We start from the raw sequence: 25,000 nt of genomic DNA on the forward strand, positions 1-25,000 counted from the left end.
TGGTACAGGTATCCCCCCTGCGTGGTACAGGTATCCCCCCTGCGTGGTACAGGTATCCCCCAGGTATCCCCCCTGTGTGGTACAGGTATCCCCCCCTGTGTGGTACAGGTATCCCCCCTGTGTGTGTGGTACAGGTATCCCCCCTGTGTGGTACAGGTATCCCCAGGTATCCCCCCTGTGTGGTACAGGTATCCCCCCTGCGTGGTACAGGTATCCCCCTGTGGTACAGGTATCCCCCTGTGTGGTACAGGTATCCCCCTGTGTGGTACAGGTATCCCCCTGTGTGGTACAGGTATCCCCCTGTGTGGTACAGGTATCCCCCCTGCGTGGTACAGGTATCCCCCCTGGTACAGGTATCCCCCCTGTGGTACAGGTATCCCCCTGTGTGGTACAGGTATCCCCCTGCGTGGTACAGGTATCCCCCTGCGTGGTACAGGTATCCCCCTGTGTGGTACAGGTATCCCCCTGCGTGGTACAGGTATCCCCCCTGTGTGGTACAGGTATCCCCCCTGCGTGGTACAGGTATCCCCCTGCGTGGTACAGGTATCCCCCCCTGCGTGGTACAGGTATCCCCCTGTGGTACAGGTATCCCCCTGCGTGGTACAGGTATCCCCCTGCGTGGTACAGGTGGGTACAGGTATCCCCCTGCGTGGTACAGGTATCCCCCTGCGTGGTACAGGTATCCCCCTGTGTGGTACAGGTATCCCCCTGCGTGGTACAGGTATCCCCCTGCGTGGTACAGGTATCCCCCCTGCGTGGTACAGGTATCCCCCTGTGTGGTACAGGTATCCCCCCCCCTGCGTGGTACAGTGGTACAGGTATCCCCCTGTGTGGTATCCCCCCTGCGTGGTACAGGTATCCCCCTGCGTGGTACAGGTATCCCCCTGCGTGGTACAGGTATCCCCCTGTGTGGTACAGGTATCCCCCTGCGTGGTACAGGTATCCCCCCCCCTGCGTGGTACAGGTATCCCCCTGTGGTACAGGTATCCCCCTGCGTGGTACAGGTATCCCCCTGCGTGGTACAGGTATCCCCCCCTGCGTGGTACAGGTATCCCCCTGTGTGGTACAGGTATCCCCCTGCGTGGTACAGGTATCCCCCCTGTGTGGTACAGGTATCCCCCCTGCGTGGTACAGGTATCCCCCCTGCGTGGTACAGGTGGTGGTACAGGTATCCCCCTGCGTGGTACAGGTATCCCCCCTGTGTGGTACAGGTGGTGGTACAGGTATCCCCCTCGTGGTACAGGTATCCCCCTGTGTGGTACAGGTATCCCCCTGCGTGGTACAGGTATCCCCCCTGTGTGGTACAGGTATCCCCCTGCGTGGTACAGGTATCCCCCTGTGTGGTACAGGTATCCCCCTGCGTGGTACAGGTATCCCCCTGCGTGGTACAGGTATCCCCCTGTGTGGTACAGGTATCCCCCTGTGGTACAGGTATCCCCCCTGTGTGGTACAGGTATCCCCAGGTATCCCCTGCGTGGTACAGGTATCCCCCTGTGCCCCCCCTGCGTGGTACAGGTATCCCCCCTGCGTGGTACAGGTATCCCCCCCCTGTGTGGTACAGGTATCCCCCCTGCGTGGTACAGGTATCCCCCGTGGTACAGGTGTCCCCCCCTGTGTGGTACAGGTATCCCCCCCTGCGTGGTACAGGTATCCCCCTGTGTGGTACAGGTATCCCCCTGCGTGGTACAGGTATCCCCCTGTGTGGTACAGGTATCCCCCTGCGTGGTACCCCCTGGTATCCTCCCCCTGAACCTAGACTGGTTGATACTATTACTATCCCAGGATGTTAAATCTGAACCTAGACTGGTTGACATCCAACTCTGATCAACTCAACAAACTTACTGAGTTTAACTTTTTTAGATTTGTGTTTATTGTTGTGTTAGATTTCACGACACAAGGTGAGACCCAGATGCAGACACAGGAGGCAGATGGTTGGAGTCTTACAATGTTTATTCATCCAAAGGGGACGGGAAGAGAATGGTCCTGGACAGGTTAAAGGTCACAACCAGATCAGAGTCGAGGAGGTGCAGAGTGGCAGACAGGCTCGTGGTCAAGGCAGTACAGAACAGGCAAGGTTCAAAACCGGGAGGACTAGAAAAAGGAGAATAGCAAAAAGCAGGAGAAGGGAAAAACGCTGGTTGACTTGGAAACATACAAGACTGGTACAGAGAGACAGGAAACACAGGGATAAATACACTGGTACAGAGAGACAGGAAACACAGGGATAAATACACCGGTACAGAGAGACAGGAAACACAGGGATAAATACACTGGTACAGAGAGACAGGAAACACAGGGATAAATACACTGGTACAGAGAGACAGGAAACACAGGGATAAATACACTGGTACAGAGAGACAGGAAACACAGGGATAAATACACTGGTACAGAGAGACAGGAAACAGAGGAATAAATACACTGGTACAGAGAGACAGGAAACACAGGGATAAATACACTGGTACAGAGAGACAGGAAACACAGGTATAAATACACTGGTACAGAGAGACAGGAAACACAAGGATAAATACACTGGTACAGAGAGACAGGAAACACAAGGATAAATACACTGGTACAGAGAGACAGGAAACACAGGGATAAATACACTGGTACAGAGAGACAGGAAACACAGGGATAAATACACTGGTACAGACAGACAGGAAACACAGGGATAAATACACTGGTACAGAGAGACAGGAAACACAGGGATAAATACACTGGCACAGAGAGACAGGAAACACAGTGATAAATACACTGGTACAGAGAGACAGGAATCACAGGGATAAATACACTGGTACAGAGAGACAGGAAACACAGGGATAAATACACTGGGACAGAGAGACAGGAAACACAGGGATAAATACACTGGTACAGAGAGACAGGAAACACAGGGATAAATACACTGGTACAGAGAGACAGGAAACACAGGGATAAATACACTGGTACAGACAGACAGGAAACACAGGGATAAATACACTGGTACAGAGAGACAGGAAACACAGGGATAAATACACTGGTACAGAGAGACAGGAAACACAGGGATAAATACACCGGTACAGAGAGACAGGAAACACAGGGATAAATACACTGGTACAGAGAGACAGGAAACACAGGGATAAATACACTGGTACAGAGAGACAGGAAACACAGGGATAAATACACTGGTACAGAGAGACAGGAAACACAGAGATAAATACACTGGGGAAAATAAGCGACACCTGGAGGTGGGTGGAGACAATCACAAGGACAGGTGAAACAGATCAGGGCGTGACAGTTAGATACCACTGCACTGTTGGAGCTAGAAACACAAGCATTTAGTTAGATATTACTGCACTGTTGGAGCTAGAAACACAAGCATTTAGTTAGATACTACTGCACTGTTGGAGCTAGAAACACAAGCATTTAGTTAGATACTACTGCACTGTTGGAGCTAGGAACACAAGCATTTAGTTAGATACTACTACACTGTTGGAGCTAGAAACACAAGCATTTAGTTAGATATTACTGCACTGTTGGAGCTAGAAACACAAGCATTTAGTTAGATATTATTGCACTGTTGGAGCTGGGAACACAAGCATTTAGTTAGATATTACTGCACTGTTGGAGCTAGGAACACAAGCATTTAGTTAGATATTACTGCACTGTTGGAGCTGGGAACACAAGCATTTAGTTAGATACTACTACACTGTTGGAGCTAGAAACACAAGCATTTAGTTAGATACTACTGCACTGTTGGAGCTAGGAACACAAGCATTTAGTTAGATATTACTGCACTGTTGGAGCTAGAAACACAAGCATTTAGTTAGATACTACTGTACTGTTGGAGCTAGAAACACAAGCATTTAGTTAGATACTACTGTTGGAGCTGGGAACACAAGCATTTAGTTAGATACTACTGTTGGAGCTAGAAACACAAGCATTTAGTTAGATATTACTGCACTGTTGGAGCTACGAACACAAGCATTTAGTTAGATACTACTGTTGGAGCTAGAAACACAAGCATTTAGTTAGATATTACTGCACTGTTGGAGCTAGAAACACAAGCATTTAGTTAGATATTATTGCACTGTTGGAGCTGGGAACACAAGCATTTAGTTAGATATTACTGCACTGTTGGAGCTAGGAACACAAGCATTTAGTTAGATATTACTGCACTGTTGGAGCTGGGAACACAAGCATTTAGTTAGATACTACTACACTGTTGGAGCTAGAAACACAAGCATTTAGTTAGATATTACTGCACTGTTGGAGCTAGTAACACAAGCATTTAGTTAGATACTACTGCACTGTTGGAGCTAGAAACACAAGCATTTAGTTAGATACTACTGCACTGTTGGAGCTAGGAACACAAGCATTTAGTTAGATATTACTGCACTGTTGGAGCTAGAAACACAAGCATTTAGTTAGATACTACTGTACTGTTGGAGCTAGAAACACAAGCATTTAGTTAGATACTACTGTTGGAGCTGGGAACACAAGCATTTAGTTAGATATTACTGCACTGTTGGAGCTACGAACACAAGCATTTAGTTAGATACTACTGTTGGAGCTAGAAACACAAGCATTTAGTTAGATATTACTGCACTATTGGAGCTAGAAACACAAGCATTTAGTTAGATACTACTGCACTGTTGGAGCTAGGAACACAAGCATTTAGTTAGATATGACTGCACTGTTGGAGCTAGAAACACAAGCATTTAGTTAGATACTACTGCACTGTTGGAGCTAGGAATACAAGCATTTAGTTAGATATTACTAGCACAAGCATTTAGTTAGATACTACTGCACTGTTGGAACACAAGCATTTAGTTAGATACTACTGTTGGAGCTGAAACACAAGCATTTAGTTAGATACTACTGCACTGTTGGAGCTAGAAACACAAGCATTTAGTTAGATACTACTGTTGGAGCTAGAAACACAAGCATTTAGTTAGATATTACTGCACTGTTGGAGCTAGAAACACAAGCATTTAGTTAGATACTACTGTTGGAGCTAGAAACACAAGCATTTAGTTAGATACTACTGTTGGAGCTAGAAACACAAGCATTTAGTTAGATATTACTGCACTGTTGGAGCTAGAAACACAAGCATTTAGTTAGATACTACTGCACTGTTGGAGCTAGGAACACAAGCATTTAGTTAGATATGACTGCACTGTTGGAGCTAGAAACACAAGCATTTAGTTAGATACTACTGCACTGTTGGAGCTAGGAACACAAGCATTTAGTTAGATACTACTGCACTGTTGGAGCTAGGAACACAAGCATTTAGTTAGGTATTACTGTTGGAGCTACAGTAGGAACACAAGCATTTAGTTAGATATTACTGCACTGTTGGAGCTAGAAACACAAGCATTTAGTTAGATATTACTGCACTGTTGGAGCTGGGAACACAAGCATTTAGTTAGATACTACTGCACTGTTGGAGCTAGAAACACAAGCATTTAGTTAGATACTACTGCACTGTTGGAGCTAGAAACACAAGCATTTAGTTAGATATGACTGCACTGTTGGAGCTAGAAACACAATCATTTAGTTAGATACTACTGTACTGTTGGAGCTAAGAACACAAGCATTTAGTTAGATACTACTGTACTGTTGGAGCTGGGAACACAAGCATTTAGTTAGATATTACTGCACTGTTGGAGCTAGAAACACAAGCATTTAGTTAGATATTACTGCACTGTTGGAGCTAGAAACACAAGCATTTAGTTAGATATTACTGCACTGTTGGAGCTGGGAACACAAGCATTTAGTTAGATATTACTGCACTGTTGGAGCTAGAAACACAAGCACTTAGTTAGATATTACTGCACTGTTGGAGGTAGAAACACAAGCATTTAGTTAGATATGACTGCACTGTTGGAGCTAGAAACACAAGCATTTAGTTAGATACTACTGCACTGTTGGAGCTAGAAACACAAGCATTTAGTTAGATACTACTGTACTGTTGGAGCTAGAAACACAAGCATTTAGTTAGATATTACTGCACTGTTGGATCTAGGAACACAAGCATTTAGTTAGATACTACTGCACTGTTGGAGCTAGGAACACAAGCATTTAGTTAGATACTACTGCACTGTTGGAGCTAGGAACACAAGCATTTAGTTAGATATTACTGCACTGTTGGAGCTAGAAACACAAGCATTTAGTTAGATACTACTGCACTGTTGAAGCTAGAAACACAAGCATTTAGTTAGATACTACTGTTGGAGCTGGGAACACAAGCATTTAGTTAGATATTACTGCACTGTTGGAGCTAGAAACACAAGCATTTAGTTAGATACTACTGCACTGTTGAAGCTAGAAACACAAGCATTTAGTTAGATACTACTGTTGGAGCTGGGAACACAAGCATTTAGTTAGATATTACTGCACTGTTGGAGCTAGAAACACAAGCATTTAGTTAGATACTACTGTTGGAGCTAGAAACACAAGCATTTAGTTAGATATTACTGCACTGTTGGAGCTAGAAACACAAGCATTTAGTTAGATACTACTGTTGGAGCTGGGAACACAAGCATTTAGTTAGATATTACTGCACTGTTGGAGCTAGAAACACAAGCATTTAGTTAGATACTACTGTTGGAGCTAGAAACACAAGCATTTAGTTAGATACTACTGCACTGTTGGAGCTAGGAACACAAGCATTTAGTTAGATATTACTGCACTATTGGAGCTAGAAACACAAGCATTTAGTTAGATACTACTGCACTGTTGGAGCTAGAAACACAAGCATTTAGTTAGATACTACTGTTGGAGCTGGGAACACAAGCATTTAGTTAGATATTACTGCACTGTTGGAGCTAGAAACACAAGCATTTAGTTAGATATTACTGCACTGTTGGAGCTAGAAACACAAGCATTTAGTTAGATATTACTGCACTGTTGGAGCTAGAAACACAAGCATTTAGTTAGATACTACTGTTGGAGCTAGAAACACAAGCATTTAGTTAGATATTACTGCACTATTGGAGCTAGAAACACAAGCATTTAGTTAGATACTACTGCACTGTTGGAGCTAGAAACACAAGCATTTAGTTAGATACTACTGCACTGTTGGAGCTAGAAACACAAGCATTTAGTTAGATATGACTGCACTGTTGGAGCTAGAAACACAATCATTTAGTTAGATACTACTGTACTGTTGGAGCTAAGAACACAAGCATTTAGTTAGATACTACTGTACTGTTGGAGCTGGGAACACAAGCATTTAGTTAGATATTACTGCACTGTTGGAGCTAGAAACACAAGCATTTAGTTAGATATTACTGCACTGTTGGAGCTAGAAACACAAGCATTTAGTTAGATATTACTGCACTGTTGGAGCTGGGAACACAAGCATTTAGTTAGATATTACTGCACTGTTGGAGCTAGAAACACAAGCATTTAGTTAGATATTACTGCACTGTTGGAGGTAGAAACACAAGCATTTAGTTAGATATGACTGCACTGTTGGAGCTAGAAACACAAGCATTTAGTTAGATACTACTGTACTGTTGGAGCTAGAAACACAAGCATTTAGTTAGATATTACTGCACTGTTGGAGCTAGAAACACAAGCATTTAGTTAGATATTACTGCACTGTTGGATCTAGGAACACAAGCATTTAGTTAGATACTACTGCACTGTTGGAGCTAGGAACACAAGCATTTAGTTAGATACTACTGCACTGTTGGAGCTATAAACACAAGCATTTAGTTAGATATTACTGCACTGTTGGAGCTAGAAACACAAGCATTTAGCTAGATATTACTGTACTGTTGGAGCTAGGAACACAAGCATTTAGTTAGATACTACTGCACTGTTGAAGCTAGGAACACAAGCATTTAGTTAGATACTACTGCACTGTTGAAGCTAGAAACACAAGCATTTAGTTAGATACTACTGTTGGAGCTGGGAACACAAGCATTTAGTTAGATATTACTGCACTGTTGGAGCTAGAAACACAAGCATTTAGTTAGATACTACTGTTGGAGCTAGAAACACAAGCATTTAGTTAGATATTACTGCACTGTTGGAGCTAGAAACACAAGCATTTAGTTAGATACTACTGTTGGAGCTGGGAACACAAGCATTTAGTTAGATATTACTGCACTGTTGGAGCTAGAAACACAAGCATTTAGTTAGATACTACTGTTGGAGCTAGAAACACAAGCATTTAGTTAGATACTACTGCACTGTTGGAGCTAGGAACACAAGCATTTAGTTAGATATTACTGCACTATTGGAGCTAGAAACACAAGCATTTAGTTAGATACTACTGCACTGTTGGAGCTAGAAACACAAGCATTTAGTTAGATACTACTGTTGGAGCTGGGAACACAAGCATTTAGTTAGATATTACTGCACTGTTGGAGCTAGAAACACAAGCATTTAGTTAGATATTACTGCACTGTTGGAGCTAGAAACACAAGCATTTAGTTAGATACTACTGCACTGTTGAAGCTAGAAACACAAGCATTTAGTTAGATACTACTGTTGGAGCTGGGAACACAAGCATTTAGTTAGATATTACTGCACTGTTGGAGCTAGAAACACAAGCATTTAGTTAGATACTACTGTTGGAGCTAGAAACACAAGCATTTAGTTAGATACTACTGTTGGAGCTAGAAACACAAGCATTTAGTTAGATATTACTGCACTGTTGGAGCTAGAAACACAAGCATTTAGTTAGATACTACTGTTGGAGCTAGAAACACAAGCATTTAGTTAGATACTACTGCACTGTTGGAGCTAGGAACACAAGCATTTAGTTAGATATTACTGCACTATTGGAGCTAGAAACACAAGCATTTAGTTAGATACTACTGCACTGTTGGAGCTAGAAACACAAGCATTTAGTTAGATACTACTGTTGGAGCTGGGAACACAAGCATTTAGTTAGATATTACTGCACTGTTGGAGCTAGAAACACAAGCATTTAGTTAGATATTACTGCACTGTTGGAGGTAGAAACACAAGCATTTAGTTAGATATGACTGCACTGTTGGAGCTAGAAACACAAGCATTTAGTTAGATATTACTGCACTGTTGGAGCTAGAAACACAAGCATTTAGTTAGATATTACTGCACTGTTGGAGCTACGAACACAAGCATTTAGTTAGATATTACTGCACTGTTGGAGCTAGAAACACAAGCATTTAGTTAGATACTACTGTTGGAGCTGGGAACACAAGCATTTAGTTAGATATTACTGCACTGTTGGAGGTAGAAACACAAGCATTTAGTTAGATATGACTGCACTGTTGGAGCTAGAAACACAAGCATTTAGTTAGATACTACTGCACTGTTGGAGCTAGAAACACAAGCATTTAGTTAGATACTACTGCACTGTTGGAGCTGGGAGGAACACAAGCATTTAGTTAGATATTACTGCACTGTTGGAGCTGGGAGGAACACAAGCATTTAGTTAGATACTACTGTTGGAGCTGGGAGGAACACAAGCATTTAGCTAGATATTACTGCACTATTGGAGCTAGAAACACAAGCATTTAGCTAGATATTACTGCACTGTTGGAGCTAGAAACACAAGCATTTAGCTACACCTGCAATAACATCTGCTGAACATGTGTCATGACGTTGGCCTCAGGGTAGGTTTATGACAGTCATAAATACCTCTTCCCCCCTTTTTCCTCTCACTACCCTACTGATGTTACATTTGCAAAACCCCTTGATTAACATAGAGCTTCTCACATGTTTCTGAGGAATGTGATTGTCATTAGGACTTGATGTGTTGGTACATATAATATATTTTTTTGTCTATGTGACGCTGGTCTATGTCTGTAATTGTAGCGTGTCTACGACAGATAATTTGTTTATGGTGAATTCTGTTGTTATGTCTGTTGTAATGTCTGTTGTCATGTCTGTTGTTATGTTGTTATGTCTGTTGTTATGTCTGTTGTTATGTCTGTTGTCATGTTGTTGTGTCTGTTGTTATGTATGTTGTCGTGTCTGTTGTCGTGTCTGTTGTCGTGTCTGTTGTCATGTCTGTTGTTATGTCTGTTGTCATGTCTGTTGTCATGTCTGTTGTTATGTCTGTTGTCATGTCTGTTGTTATGTCTGTTGTTATGTCTGTTGTCATGTATGTTGTTATGTCTGTTGTCATGTCTGTTGTTATGTCTGTTGTTATGTCTGTTGTTATGTCTGTTGTCATGTCTGTTGTTATGTCTGTTGTTATGTCTGTTGTCATGTCTGTTGTTATGTCTGTTGTCATGTCTGTTGTTATGTCTGTTGTTATGTCTGTTGTCATGTATGTTGTTATGTCTGTTGTCATGTCTGTTGTTATGTCTGTTGTTATGTTGTTATGTTGTCATGTCTGTTGTTATGTCTGTTGTCATGTCTGTTGTTATGTCTGTTGTTATGTCTGTTGTCATGTCTGTTGTTATGTCTGTTGTCATGTCTGTTGTTATGTCTGTTGTTATGTCTGTTGTCATGTATGTTGTTATGTCTGTTGTCATGTCTGTTGTTATGTCTGTTGTTATGTTGTTATGTTGTTATGTCTGTTGTTATGTCTGTTGTCATGTCTGTTGTTATGTCTGTTGTCATGTCTGTTGTTATGTCTGTTGTCATGTCTGTTGTTATGTCTGTTGTTGTGTCTGTTGTTGTGTCTGTTGTCATGTCTGTTGTTATGTCTGTTGTTGTGTCTGTTGTTATGTCTGTTGTTGTGTCTGTTGTTGTGTCTGTTGTTATGTCTGTTGTTATGTCTGTTGTTGTGTCTGTTGTTATGTCTGTTGTTATGTTGTTATGTCTGTTGTTATGTTGTTATGTCTGTTGTTATGTCTGTTATGTCTGTTGTTGTGTCTGTTGTTGTGTCTGTTGTTATGTCTGTTGTTATGTCTGTTGTTATGTCTGTTGTTATGTCTGTTGTTGTGTCTGTTGTTATGTTGTTATGTCTGTTGTTATGTCTGTTGTTATGTTGTTATGTCTGTTGTTATGTCTGTTATGTCTGTTGTTGTGTCTGTTGTTATGTCTGTTGTTATGTCTGTTGTTATGTCTGTTGTTATGTCTGTTGTTGTGTCTGTTGTTATGTCTGTTGTTATGTCTGTTGTTATGTTGTTATGTCTGTTGTTATTTCTGGAACATTGTTCTCCTCTGCTGCGGTCTTGGTTGGACCAGGTCTCTTGAAAAATAGATTTTATCTTAAGGAGACTTAACCTGGATAAATGAAGGTTCACCAAAACACAAATAAACTCTATTTCAAATCCACTTTTAGTTCAGAAATCATTAACTGACCATTTGGTATCTTCGTATTTAGAAGTACTGTGAACCTGTCACGTTACAGAGGATTATCATAAATTACACGCATGTGACGTGTTCATCTCTTCTGGTTTCACCCTCTGGTCTAAGGTCATGTCACCATAGTGATCAGCCTGTGATAATTCCCATTGGTCTAATTATTACAGTTTGTGGGGATGAGAGGGGAGAGAGGGATGAAGGGAGAGAGGGATGAGAGCAGAGAGGGATGAGAGGGGAGAGGGATGAGGGGAGAGAGGGATGAGGGGGGAGAGGGATGGGGAGAGAGAGGGATGAGGGTGGAGAGGGATGAGAGCAGCGAGGGATGAGAGGAGATAGGGATGAGGAGAGAGGGGTGAGGGAAGAGAGGGGGGTGAGGGGGGAGAGGGGAGAGAGGGATGAAGGGAGAGAGAGGGATGGGGGAGAGGGATGAGAGCAGAGAGGGATGAGGAGAGAGAGGGATGAGAGCAGAGAGGGATGAGGGGAGAGAGGGATGAAGGGAGAGAGAGGGATGGGGGGGAGAGGGATGAGAGCAGAGAGGGATGAGGAGTGAGAGGGATGAGGGAGAGAGGGATGAGAGCAGAGACGGATGAGGAGAGAGTGATGAGGGGATAGAGGGATGAGAGCAGAGAGGGATGAGGGGGAGAGGGATGAGGAGAGAGGGGGGATGAGGAGAGAGAGGGATGAGGGGGAGAGGGATGAGGAGAGAGAGGGATGAGGGGGAGAGGGATGAGAGCAGAGAGGGATGAGGGGAGAGAGGGATGAGGAGAGAGAGGGATGAGAGCAGAGAGGGATGAGGGGAGAGAGGGATGAGAGCAGAGAGGGATGAGGGGAGAGAGGGATGAGGAGAGAGGGGTGAGGGATGAGAGCAGAGAGGGGTGAGGGGAGAGAGGCATGAGAGGAGATAGAGGGATGAGGAGAGATGATGAGAGAGGGGTGAGGGAAGAGAGGGGTGAGGGGAGAGGGAGAAACTGATCTAGGGTAAAGGGATGAGAAGGGAGAGAGGAGGGAGGGGAGAGAGGGATGAGAGGAGGGAGGGGTAAAGGGATGAGACGGGTGAGGGATGAGAAGGGAGAGAGGGATGAGAGGAGAGAGGGATGAGAGGAGGGAGGGGAGAGAGGGTGAGGGATGAGAAGGGTGAGAGGGGTGAGGGGAGTGAGGGATGAGACGGGTGAAGGGAGAGAGGTTACAGTTTCTTGAGACATAATTAAGTAAATGAATAACAATCATTTGGATCAGTGGAGTGGGATGTAGAGAGGTAGAGCTTCTGAGATCTGTAGTTACAACAGGACCATCTCTACCTATCTATGTCAAACTGATCTATAGTTACAACAGGACCATCTCTACCTATCTATGTCAAACTGATCTATAGTTACAACAGGACCATCTCTACCTATCTATGTCAAACTGATCTATAGTTACAACAGGACCATCTATACCTATCTATGTCAAACTGATCTATAGTTAGAACAGGTCCATCTATACCTATCTATGTCAAACTGATCTATAGTTAAAACAGGTCCATCTCTACCTATCTATGTCAAACTGATCTATAGTTACAACAGGACCATCTCTACCTATCTATGTCAAACTGATCTATAGTTACAACAGGTCCATCTCTACTTATCTATGTCAAACTGATCTATAGTTACAACCGGTCCATCTCTACCTATCTATGTCAAACTGATCTATAGTTACAACAGGACCATCTCTACCTATCTATGTCAAACTGATCTATAGTTTCAATAGGTCCATCTCTACCTATCTATGTCAAACTGATCTATAGTTACAACCGGTCCATCTCTACCTATCTATGTCAAACTGATCTATAGTTACAACAGGACCATCTCTACCTATCTATGTCAAACTGATCTATAGTTACAACAGGACCATCTCTACCTATCTATGTCAAACTGATCTATAGTTACAACAACCATCTGACAGAAAGAGAGATTGAACAGAAATGACAGACAGACAGACAGACAGACCCGTGGACATTCACTTACCATCTCATTTAGAATCAATTCTACCAACACTATCTTGCCTGGACCCATCTGTTAACCCTTCTCCTCATCTCCCATTCCATCTGTCAACCCTTCTCCTCATCTCCCATTCCATCTGTCAACCTGTCTCCTCATCTCCCATTCCATCTGTCAACCTGTCTCCTCATCTCCCATTCCATCTGTCAACCTGTCTCCTCATCTCCCATTCCATCTGTCAACCTGTCTCCTCATCTCCTATTCCATCTGTCAACCCTTCTCCTCATCTCCCATTCCATCTGTCAACCCCTCTCCTCATCTCCCATTCCATCTGTCAACCCTTCTCCTCATCTCCCATTCCATCTGTCAAACCCTCTCCTCATCTCCCATTCCATCTGTCTCCTCATCTCCCATTCCATCTGTCAACCCTTCTCCTCATCTCCTATTCCATCTGTCAACCCTTCTCCTCATCTCCCATTCCATCTGTCAACCCCTCTCCTCATCTCCCATTCCATCTGTCTCCTCATCTCCAATTCCATCTGTCAACCCTTCTCCTCATCTCCCATTCCATCTGTCAACCCTTCTCCTCATCTCCCATTCCATCTGTCAACCCCTCTCCTCATCTCCCATTCCATCTGTCAACCTGTCTCCTCATCTCCCATTCCATCTGTCAACCCTTCTCCTCATCTCCTATTCCATCTGTCAACCCTTCTCCTCATCTCCCATTCCATCTGTCAACCCCTCTCCTCATCTCCCATTCCATCTGTCTCCTCATCTCCCATTCCATCTGTCAACCCTTCTCCTCATCTCCCATTCCATCTGTCAACCCTTCTCCTCATCTCCCATTCCATCTGTCAACCCCTCTCCTCATCTCCCATTCCATCTGTCAACCTGTCTCCTCATCTCCCATTCCATCTGTCAACCTGTCTCCTCGTCTCCCATTCCATCTGTCAACCTGTCTCCTCGTCTCCCATTCCATCTGTCAACCCCTCTCCTCATCTCCCATTCCATCTGTCAACCCTTCTCCTCATCTCCCATTCCATCTGTCAACCTGTCTCCTCATCTCCCATTCCATCTGTCTCCTCATCTCCCATTCCATCTGTCAACCCTTCTCCTCATCTCCCATTCCATCTGTCAACCTGTCTCCTCATCTCCCATTCCATCTCTCAACCTGTCTCCTCATCTCCCATTCCATCTGTCAACCCTTCTCCTCGTCTCCCATTCCATCTGTCAACCCTTCTCCTCATCTCCCATTCCATCTGTCAACCTGTCTCCTCATCTCCCATTCCATCTGTCAAACTGTCTCCTCATCTCCCATTCCATCTGTCTCCTCATCTCCCATTCCATCTCTCAACCTGTCTCCTCATCTCCCATTCCATCTGTCAACCTGTCTCCTCATCTCCCATTCCATCTGTCAACCTGTCTCCTCATCTCCCATTCCATCTGTCAACCCATCTGTCAACCTGTCTCCTCATCTCCCATTCCATCTGTCAACCTGTCTCCTCATCTCCCATTCCATCTGTCTCCTCATCTCCCATTCCATCTGTCAACCCTTCTCCTCATCTCCCATTCCATCTGTCAACCTGTCTCCTCATCTCCCATTCCATCTGTCAACCTGTCTCCTCATCTCCCATTCCATCTGTCAACCTGTCTCCTCATCTCCCATTCCATCTGTCAACCTGTCTCCTCATCTCCCATTCCATCTGTCAACCCTTCTCCTCATCTCCCATTCCATCTGTCAACCTGTCTCCTCATCTCCCATTCCATCTGTCTCCTCATCTCCCATTCCATCTGTCAACCTGTCTCCTCATCTCCCATTCCATCTGTCAACCCTTCCTCTCATCTCCCATTCCATCTGTCAACCCCTCTCCTCATCTCCCATTCCATCTCTCAAACCTTCTCCTCATCTCCCATTCCATCTGTCTCCTCATCTTCCATTCCATCTGTCAACCTGTCTCCTCATCTCCCATTCCATTTGTCAACCCTTCTCCTCATCTCCCATTCCATCTGTCAACCTGTCTCCTCATCTCCCATTCCATCTGTCTCCTCATCTCCCATTCCATCTGTCAACCTGTCTCCTCATCTCCCATTCCATCTGTCAACCCTTCCTCTCATCTCCCATTCCATCTGTCAACCCTTCTTCTCATCTCCCATTCCATCTGTCAACCTGTCTCCTCATCTCCCATTCCATCTGTCAACCTGTCTCCTCATCTCCCATTCCATCTGTCAACCTGTCTCCTCATCTCCCATTCCATCTGTCAACCCTTCTCCTCATCTCCCATTCCATCTGTCAACCTGTCTCCTCGTCTCCAATTCCATCTGTCAACCTGTCTCCTCATCTCCCATTCCATCTGTCAACCTGTCTCCTCATCTCCCATTCCATCTGTCAACCTGTCTCCTCATCTCCCATTCCACCTGTCTCCTCATCTCCCATTCCATCTGTCAACCCTTCTCCTCATCTCCCATTCCATCTGTCATCCTGTCTCCTCATCTCCCATTCCATCTGTCTCCTCATCTCCCATTCCATCTGTCAACCCTTCTCCTCATCTCCCATTCCATCTGTCTCCTCATCTCCCATTCCATCTGTCTCCTCATCTCCCATTCCATCTGTCTCCTCATCTCCCATTCCATCTCTCAACCTGTCTCCTCATCTCCTATTCCATCTGTCAACCTGTCTCCTCATCTCCCATTCCATCTGTCTCCTCATCTCCCATTCCATCTGTCTCCTCATCTCCCATTCCATCTGTCAACCTGTCTCCTCATCTCCCATTCCATCTGTCAACCCCTCTCCTCATCTCCCATTCCATCAGTCAACCTGTCTCCTCATCTCCCATTCCATCTGTCAACCTGTCTCCTCATCTCCCATTCCATCTGTCAACCTGTCTCCTCATCTCCCATTCCATCTGTGAACCTGTCTCCTCATCTCCCATTCCATCTGTCAACCTGTCTCCTCATCTCCCATTCCATCTGTCAACCTGTCTCCTCATCTCCCATTCCATCTGTCTCCTCATCTCCCATTCCATCTGTCAACCCCTCTCCTCATCTCCCATTCCATCTGTCAACCTGTCTCCTCATCTCCCATTCCATATGTCAACCTGTCTCCTCATCTCCCATTCCATCTCTCAACCTGTCTCCTCATCTCCTATTCCATCTGTCAACCTGTCTCCTCATCTCCCATTCCATCTCTCAACCTGTCTCCTCATCTCCCATTCCATCTGTCAACCTGTCTCCTCATCTCCCATTCCATCTGTCAACCTGTCTCCTCATCTCCCATTCCATCTGTCCACCTGTCTCCTCATCTCCCATTCCATCTGTCAACCTGTCTCCCATTCCATCTGTCAACCCTTCTCCTCATCTCCCATTCCATCTGTCAACCTGTCTCCTCATCTCCCATTCCATCTGTCTCCTCATCTCCCATTCCATCTGTCAACCTGTCTCCTCATCTCCCATTCCATCTGTCAACCTGTCTCCTCATCTCCCATTCCATCTGTCAACCCTTCTCCTCGTCTCCCATTCCATCTGTCATCCTGTCTCCTCATCTCCCATTCCATCTGTCAACCCCTCTCCTCATCTCCCATTCCATCAGTCAACCCTTCTCCTCGTCTCCCATTCCATCTCTCAACCTGTCTCCTCATCTCCCATTCCATCTGTCAACCCCTCTCCTCATCTCCCATTCCATCAGTCAACCTGTCTCCTCATCTCCCATTCCATCAGTGAACCTGTCTCCTCATCTCCCATTCCATCTGTCAACCTGTCTCCTCATCTCCCATTCCATCTGTCAACCCCTCTCCTCATCTCCCATTCTCAGTCAATTCCCCATTCCATCAGTCAACCTGTCTCCTCATCTCCCATTCCATCAGTCAACCTGTCTCCTCATCTCCCATTCCATCTGTCAACCTGTCTCCTCATCTCCCATTCCATCTGTCAACCCCTCTCCTCATCTCCCATTCCATCTGTCAACCTGTCTCCTCATCTCCCATTCCATCTGTCAACCCTTCTCCTCATCTCCCATTCCATCTGTCAACCCTTCTCCTCATCTCCCATTCCATCTCTCAACCTGTCTCCTCATCTCCCATTCCATCTGTCAACCCTTCTCATCTCCCTTTCCCGGGGCTAGGTAATGTGGTGTCTCAGAGATATAAGAGCAGTAAAGACATTTCAGTTTTTTTTTTAAACGGTCAGGAAAAACAGCACTTTATATTCCTGCAGGTGCCATTATGAGTCTGTGTGAGAGAGAGGTGGCAGAGCAGGGAGCATATATTTAAAAACCTGCTCATTGAGGCTGATGAGACTATTCCTCTCATACTGGCCCCCGGAAAAGAGGAGCTGGATTTCCATAATGGTTCCAACCTTCATCTGTCAGGGACTCTGCTAAATGTACTGGAATCATTTCTGCATTGGATTATGTGTCAGGGTTTATAATGTATCAACTCAGATCGCTAGCTGTGTGTCTCTGCATGAAGTTCTCCTCTCTCTCCCCCACACTCTCTCACTCTCTCCATCTCTCTCTCTCTCTCCCTCCCTCTCTGTCTCTCTCCCTCCCTCTGTCTCTCTCCCTCTGTCTCTCTCCCTCCCTCTCTCTCTCTCTCTCTCTCTCCCCCTCACTCTCTCCATCTCTCTCTCTCTCTCCCTCCCTCTCTGTCTCTCTCCCTCCCTCCGTCTCTCTCACTCCCTCTCCATCTCTCTCCATCTCTCTCTCCCTCCCTCTCTCTCTCTCCCCCACACTCTCTCACTCTCTCCCTCCCTCCCTCTCTGTCTCTCTCCCTCCCTCTGTCTCTCTCTCTCCCTCCCTCTCTCTCTCTCTCCCCACACTCTCTCACTCTCTCCATCTTTCTCTCTCTCACTCCCTCTCTCCATCTCTCTCTCTCCATCTCTCTCTCCCTCCCTCTCTGTCTCTCTCCCACTCTCTCTCTCCCTCCCTCTCTCTCTCTCTCTCTCTCCCTTTCTTCTTCACTTTCTCTCTCAAACTTCTATCACTCTATCCTCTTAGTGGGGTGAAAAGGAGTCTTTATAATTTCAACCTGAATGGCAGCTTGAATGTGATGTACATTAGAGAAATATGATGATGTGAACAAACCGTGTTGCTGTGAAGGAGGCTAAGATCTGTAGAAACCAGAAACAGTGTTGAATGGTAGAGAGGATAAGCTCTTCTCTCTTAAATTACTCATCTAGCTGCAAATGTAATACGGCTCACTTAATCTGCCTCTTCCTATGTCAGGAGATGAGACCGGGGTTAGGGCTAGTAATGGGGCTAGGGGTTAGGGATAGTACGGGGCTAGGGATTAGGTTTGGAGATGGGGCTGGGGGTTAGGGATAGTACGGGGCTAGGGATTAGGTTTGGAGACTGGGCTAAGGGTTAGGTTTGGAGACGGGGCTGGGGGTTAGGTTTGGAGACGGGGCTGGGGGTTAGGTTTGGAGACGGGGTTAGGTTTGGAGACGGGGCTGGGGGTTAGGTTTGGAGACGGGGCTAGGGGTTAGGTTTGGAGACGGGGCTGGGGGTTAGGTTTGGAGACGGGGTTAGGTTTGGAGACGGGGCTAGGGGTTAGGGCTAGTAATGGGGCTAGGGATTAGGTTTGGAGACGGGGCTAGGGATAAGGGCTAGTGATGGGGCTAGGGGTTAGGGCTAGTGATGGGGCTAGGGGTTAGGGCTAGTGATGGGGCTAGGGGTTAGGGCTAGTGATGGGGCTAGGGATTAGGTTTGGAGATGGGGCTGGGGGTTAGGGCTAGTGATGGGGCTAGGGGTTAGGTTTGGAGACGGGGCTGGGGGTTAGGTTTGGAGATGGTGGTTAGGTTTGGAGACAGGGCTAAGGATTAGGTTTGGAGATGGGGCTGGGGATTAGGTTTGGAGATGGGGCTGGGGGGCTAGGGCTAGTAATGGGGCTAGGGGTTAGGTTTGGAGATGGGGCTAGGGGATAGGGCTAGTAATGGGGTTAGGTTTGGAGATGGGGCTTAGGGCTAGTAATGGGGTTAGGTTTGGAGATGGGGCTGGGGGTTAGGGCTAGTGATGGGGCTAGGAGTTAGGTTTGGAGACGGGGCTGGGGGTTAGGGCTAGTGATGGGGTTAGGTTTGGAGATGGGGCTGGGGGTTAGGTTTGGAGACGGGGCTAGGGGTTAGGGCTAGTAATGGGGCTAGGGGTTAGGTTTGGAGATGGGGCTAGGGTTAGAGCTAGTAATGGGTCTAGGGGTTAGGTTTGGAGATGGGTGTTAGGTTTGGAGATGGGGCTGGGTGTTAGGTTTGGAGATGGGGCTGGGAGTTAGGGCTAGTAATGGGGCTAGGATTTAGGTTTGGAGGTGGGGCTGGGGATTAGGGCTAGTAATGGGGCTAGGGGTTAGGGCTAGTAATGGGGATAGGGGTTAGGGCTAGTAATGGGGCTAGGGGTTAGGGCTAGGGGTTAGGTTTGGAGATGGGGCTGGGGCTAGGGTTTGGAGATGGGGCTGGGGGTTAGGTTTGGAGATGGGGCTAGGGGTTAGGTTTGGAGATGGGGCTAGGGTTAGGTTTGGAGATGGGGCTAGGGGTTAGGTTTGGAGATGGGGCTAGGGGTTAGGTTTGGAGATGGGGCTGGGGTTAGGTTTGGAGATGGGGCTAGGGGTTAGGTTTGGAGATGGGGCTAGGGGTTAGGGCTAGTAATGCGGCTAGGGGTTAGGTTTGGAGATGGGGCTAGGGGTTAGGGCTAGTAATGGGTCTAGGGGTTAGGTTTGGAGATGGGGCTGGGGGTTAGTGGTGGAGATGGGGATAGGAGTTATGTTTGGAGACGGTTCTAGGGGTTAGGTTTGGAGATGGGTCTAGGGGTTAGGTTTGGAGACGGGGCTAGGGGTTAGGGGTGGAGATGGGGGTAGGGGTTAGGTTTGGAGACGGTGCTAGGGGTTAGGTTTGGAGATGGGGATAGGGGTTAGGTTTGGAGACGGTGCTAGGGGTTAGGTTTGGAGATGGGGATAGGGGTTAGGGCTAGTAATGGGTCTAGGGGTTAGGTTTGGAGATGGGGCTGGGGGTTAGGTTTGGAGATGGGGTTAAGGGTTAGGTTTGGAGATGGCTAGGGGTTAGGTTTGGAGATGGGGCTGGGGATTAGGGGTGGATATGGCTAGGGGTTAGGTTTGGAGATGGGGCTGGTGGTAAGGGCTAGTAATGGGGCTAGGAGTTAGGTATGGAGATGGGGTTAGGTTTGGAGATGGGGCTGGGGTTTAGGTTTGGAGATGAGGTTTGGAGACAGGGCTAGGTTTGGAGATGGGGCTAGGGGTTAGGTTTGGAGATGGGGCTGGGGGTTAGGTTTGGAGATAGGGCTGGGGGTTAGGTTTGGAGACGGGGCTAGGGGTTAGGTTTGGAGATGGGGCTAGGGGTTAGGTTTGGAGATGGGGCTAGGGGTTAGGTTTGGAGATGGGGCTGGGGGTTAAGTTTGGAGATGGGGCTAGGGGTTAGGTTTGGAGACGGGGCTAGGTGTGGAGACGGGGCTAGGGGTGGAGACGGGGCTAGGGGTGGTATGAGACGTGAGTTAGGGCGACTTAGTCGCCTCCTTCCAGTTTTTACCAACATCATCTGGGATGGAGAGCCTGCACCCCTCCGCCCGATCTCATGGGGCTAAAACTTTAAATCCCCAATAACCAGGTTTACTGAGCCCCTGTCTCTCCTTTCCCTTCTCCAACTCCCTGATTACAGACCCCTGAGCTAGCTAGTTAGCCATCTGAGTAAGGAGCTGTCTCAGCATTGAGTGACAATCTCCTAGTGACCCATGGAGTAATTGTATGACACCTAGAGGCTACGGTGGAGACTGTGTGTAACTTCACCCACTTACTGACCCAGTGTCCTCTCTCTTTCTCTCTGTCTCTCTCTCTGTCTCTCTCTCTCTTCTCCTTGGTGACAGGTGAGAGTGGCTGGACCTGGGCCTGATCATCGTCTAGCTCCACGCTACGAAGAGGTGGAGCGACAGTATGCTTCCTTGCCCAGGTAAATACATCTCTCTCTGGTCTCTGTCTCTCGCTGTCTTCCCACTCCTCTTTCCTCCTCCCCTCCCCCTTACCTTGACTAAACGGTCAGAGCATCAGTAGAAGGGGGTGCCTCTTCCTTCTCCTCCCTCTCCCCACTCCTCCCCTCCTCCCCTCCCCCTTACCTTGACTAAACGGTCAGAGCATCAGTAGAAGGGGGTGCCTCTTCCTTCTCCTCCCTCTCCCCACTCCTCCCCTCCCCACTCCTCCCCTCCCCCTTACCTTGACTAAACGGTCAGAGCATCAGTAGAAGGGGGTGCCTCTTCCTTCTCCTCCCTCTCTCCTCTCCTCCTCCCTGCGCCGTGTCTTTCCGCCCGGCTCCGAGTGCTTAATAATCCTCTTTAAAGCTTATAATTAAATCTGGAGTGTCTGCCTTGTGAGGCCCTCTCATCGAGGGAATCCACCTGATCCTGTCCCTGGAGACGGGGACACAGACGGGAGGTGTAACCTGATATCTGCCCTCACAGCAGCTCCCAACACAGTCCAGAGAGAGGGTTATACACACAGCCCTGGCCCTCTCTCTCCTCCTCGTCCTCTCTCTATCTCTCCCCCTCGTCCTCTTTCTCTCTCCGTCTGCCTCTCTCTCCCTCTCTCTCTCCCTTTCCCTCTGCCCCCCCCCCCTCCCACCCCCCTCCTCTGTGCATTGTGTTTGCTGTGTGCAACCAACCACAGCAACCCAAGCAAACAACAACTTTGTGCTCTGCTCCATCCCAGACATGGTATCTGTTTCTATGTTCACACCCAGTGCTGAGTAAAACAACGTGGTAAAGATCAACAGTGGACCCGAGTCCCAAATGCCCCTCCGCGTCTCTATATTAGGGATGGGCGTTTGAATTATTTCACTATTCAAATAAGTATCATACGTAGTTTTTTTTTCATGTCGGTTAAATGCGTTTTTTTATTTTAAACATAGGTTTTTAACCTGAGCTCTGCTGAACGAGGGAGAGACGGCTGCAGTTGCTGGTGTGTGAACAGACAAGGAGACTTGGCTACAGTCGTCAGGACTATCTAATTTATAGCAGCCACAGTGATGTTTATCATCCCGTATAACAGTGCCTGTCTTGACTGGAGTAGCTTAGAGAAGCTAGCCAGCTATAGCTAGCTAGGCTAACTGTGCTTTCTCCCCCAAACCCATTCAGATGAAACCACAGCCCGCCTGTTGGTTGTTTGGTTGTAGCCTGCGTCTTCTCATTTCGCTAACTTTTAATTCGCTCATTTAATTCCATTTTGCGTTAAGTGAACTTCTCACTCCACTTGGCTACACGTTGAACCTCTTTGTCTCTTTGATTGGCCAAAATAAACAACAAGCTACGCGTGAAGGTTACCGATTGGCTACCGGTCTTTTTATGAGGCGTCGGTCATTTAAAAAAAAAAAAAAAGAAAACGACTTTGAAAAGTTTTGTTTTATTCCATTAATAATTTGACCTGTCATGGTATATCCTTGTATGTAACAATGTCACATGAATATTTATTTTATTATATTTTAGACAAATACTTTTTAGTTGTTAAAATTACTCCTCACACAAGTATTCAAATACTACCGTCTGATTGGATGTTTGAATTCCCGTGCACATCCCTACCCTGTGCGGTGAGCTATTGGTGTTTCTGTCACGGTGTATTTTAAATTGTATTTATTTCATGTAACCTTTATTTAACTAGGCAAGTCAGTTAAGGACTAATTCTTATTTACAATGACGGCCTACCAAAAGGAAAAAGGCCCCCTACGGGGACGAGGGCTGGGATTAAACATTTTAATGAATGGAATAAAAGATATAGGACAAAACACACATCACGAGAGACCTAAGACAACAACATGGTAGCAACACAACATGGTAGCAACACAACATGACAACAACATGGCAGCAACACAACATGACAACAATATGGTAGCAACACAACATGGTAGCAACACAACATGACAACAACATGGCAGCAACACAACATGACAACAACATGGTAGCAACACAACATGACAACAACATGGTAGCAACACAACATGATAACAACATGGCAGCAACACAACATGACAACAACATGGTAGCAACACAACATGGTAACAACACAACATGACAACAACATGGTAGCAACACAACATGACAACAACATGGTAGCAACACAACATGACAACAACATGGCAGCAACACAACATGACAACAACATGGCAGCAACACAGCATGACAACAATATGGTAGCTACACAACATGGTAGCAGCACAGCATCGTAGCAACACAACATAACAACAACATGGTAGCAACACAACATGACAACAACATGGTAACAACACAACATGACAACAACATGGCAGCAACACAACATGACAACAACATGGTAGCAACACAACATGACAACAACATGGTAACAACACAACATGACAACAACATGGTAGCAACACAACATGGTAGCGCCACAACATGACAACAACATGGTAGCAACACAGCATCGTAGCAACACAACATGACAACAACATGGTAGCAACACAACATGACAACAATATGGTGGCAACACAACATGACAACAATATGGTAGCTACACAACATGGTAGCAGAACAACATGGTAGCAACACAACATGGTAGCAGCACAGCATCGTAGCAACACAAATAACAACAACATGGTAGCAACACAACATGACAACAACATGGTAACAACACAACATGACAACAACATGGTAGCAACACAACATGGCAGCAACACAACATGACAACAACATGGTAGCAACACAACATGACAACAACATGGTAACAACACAACATGACAACAACATGGTAGCAACACAACATGGTAGCGCCACAACATGACAACAACATGGTAGCAACACAACATGACAACAACATGGTAACAACACAACATGACAACAACATCGTAGCAACACAACATGGTAGCGCCACAACATGACAACAACATGGTAGCAACACAGCATCGTAGCAACACAACATGACAACAACATGGTAGCAACACAACATGACAACAATATGGTGGCAACACAACATGGTAGCAACACAACATGGTAGCAACATGGTAGCAACACCACATGGTAGCAACATAACATGGTAGCAACACAACATGACAACAATATGGTGGCAACACAACATGGTAGCAACATAACATGGTAGCAACACAACATGGTAGTAGGAGGCAGATGTGAGAATGCTGAAGCAGTCATGGGTTTGAGGCCTGCCTGGCTCGGTCAGAGTTAGTCTGGTGCTGAAAGATACCAGAAAACATACTGACATCCCAGAATGCACCGTGTTGCCTCCAACCTTCCACAGACATAGCTAGAGGACTTGCTAAACATCCCTGTGAGAGAGGGAATTAAAGGAGAATGAGAGGGAGAGAGAGTTGAGGGAGAGAGGATAGAGAGGGAGAGAGTTGAATGACAGAGAGTTGAAGGAGAGCGAGAGAGAGAGAGAGAGGGAGAGAGTTGAAAGAGAGAGGATAGAGAGGGAGAGAGTTGAAGGAGAGAGAGCGAGTATCAGGGGGTTTTGATGTCTAGCTAAATTAAAACGTGAGCCAGCCACTGATATACTGTATATATCTCTCTCTCTCACACACACACACACAGTACCGCAGCACAGCAGCGAACCAAACAAACCCAGCCCAACTGTCAGCAGAAGTGAACTTTTTCAAAGCCATTTCCTCATCAAATTACCTCTGTGCTCCTTTCCTTTCTATTGATATGTTATTATGCTCTGAGCCTTACACAAAAAGGGCTTCGGGGTAATAAGGCTTGGGGTAATAAGGGCTGGGGTAATAAGGGCTGGGGTAATAAGGGCTGGGGTAATAAGGCTTGGGGTAATAAGGGCTGGGGTAATAAG

General features: G+C 46.1%; 1 protein-coding gene across 1 annotated transcript in view; it reads left to right on the forward strand.

Annotated features, from left to right (window-relative positions):
• Positions 1-25,000, forward strand: part of LOC115115257 (partitioning defective 3 homolog B-like) — a 448,345-nt gene that overhangs the window by 409,793 nt on the left and 13,552 nt on the right. The window contains exon 17 of the mRNA XM_065016293.1: positions 21,067-21,149. Coding sequence (XP_064872365.1) covers positions 21,067-21,149 — 83 coding nt within the window. The remainder of the gene's footprint in view (positions 1-21,066; positions 21,150-25,000) is intronic.

This window comes from Oncorhynchus nerka, linkage group LG3 (genome assembly GCF_034236695.1).
Source record: "Oncorhynchus nerka isolate Pitt River linkage group LG3, Oner_Uvic_2.0, whole genome shotgun sequence".
Taxonomy (NCBI): domain Eukaryota; kingdom Metazoa; phylum Chordata; class Actinopteri; order Salmoniformes; family Salmonidae; genus Oncorhynchus; species Oncorhynchus nerka.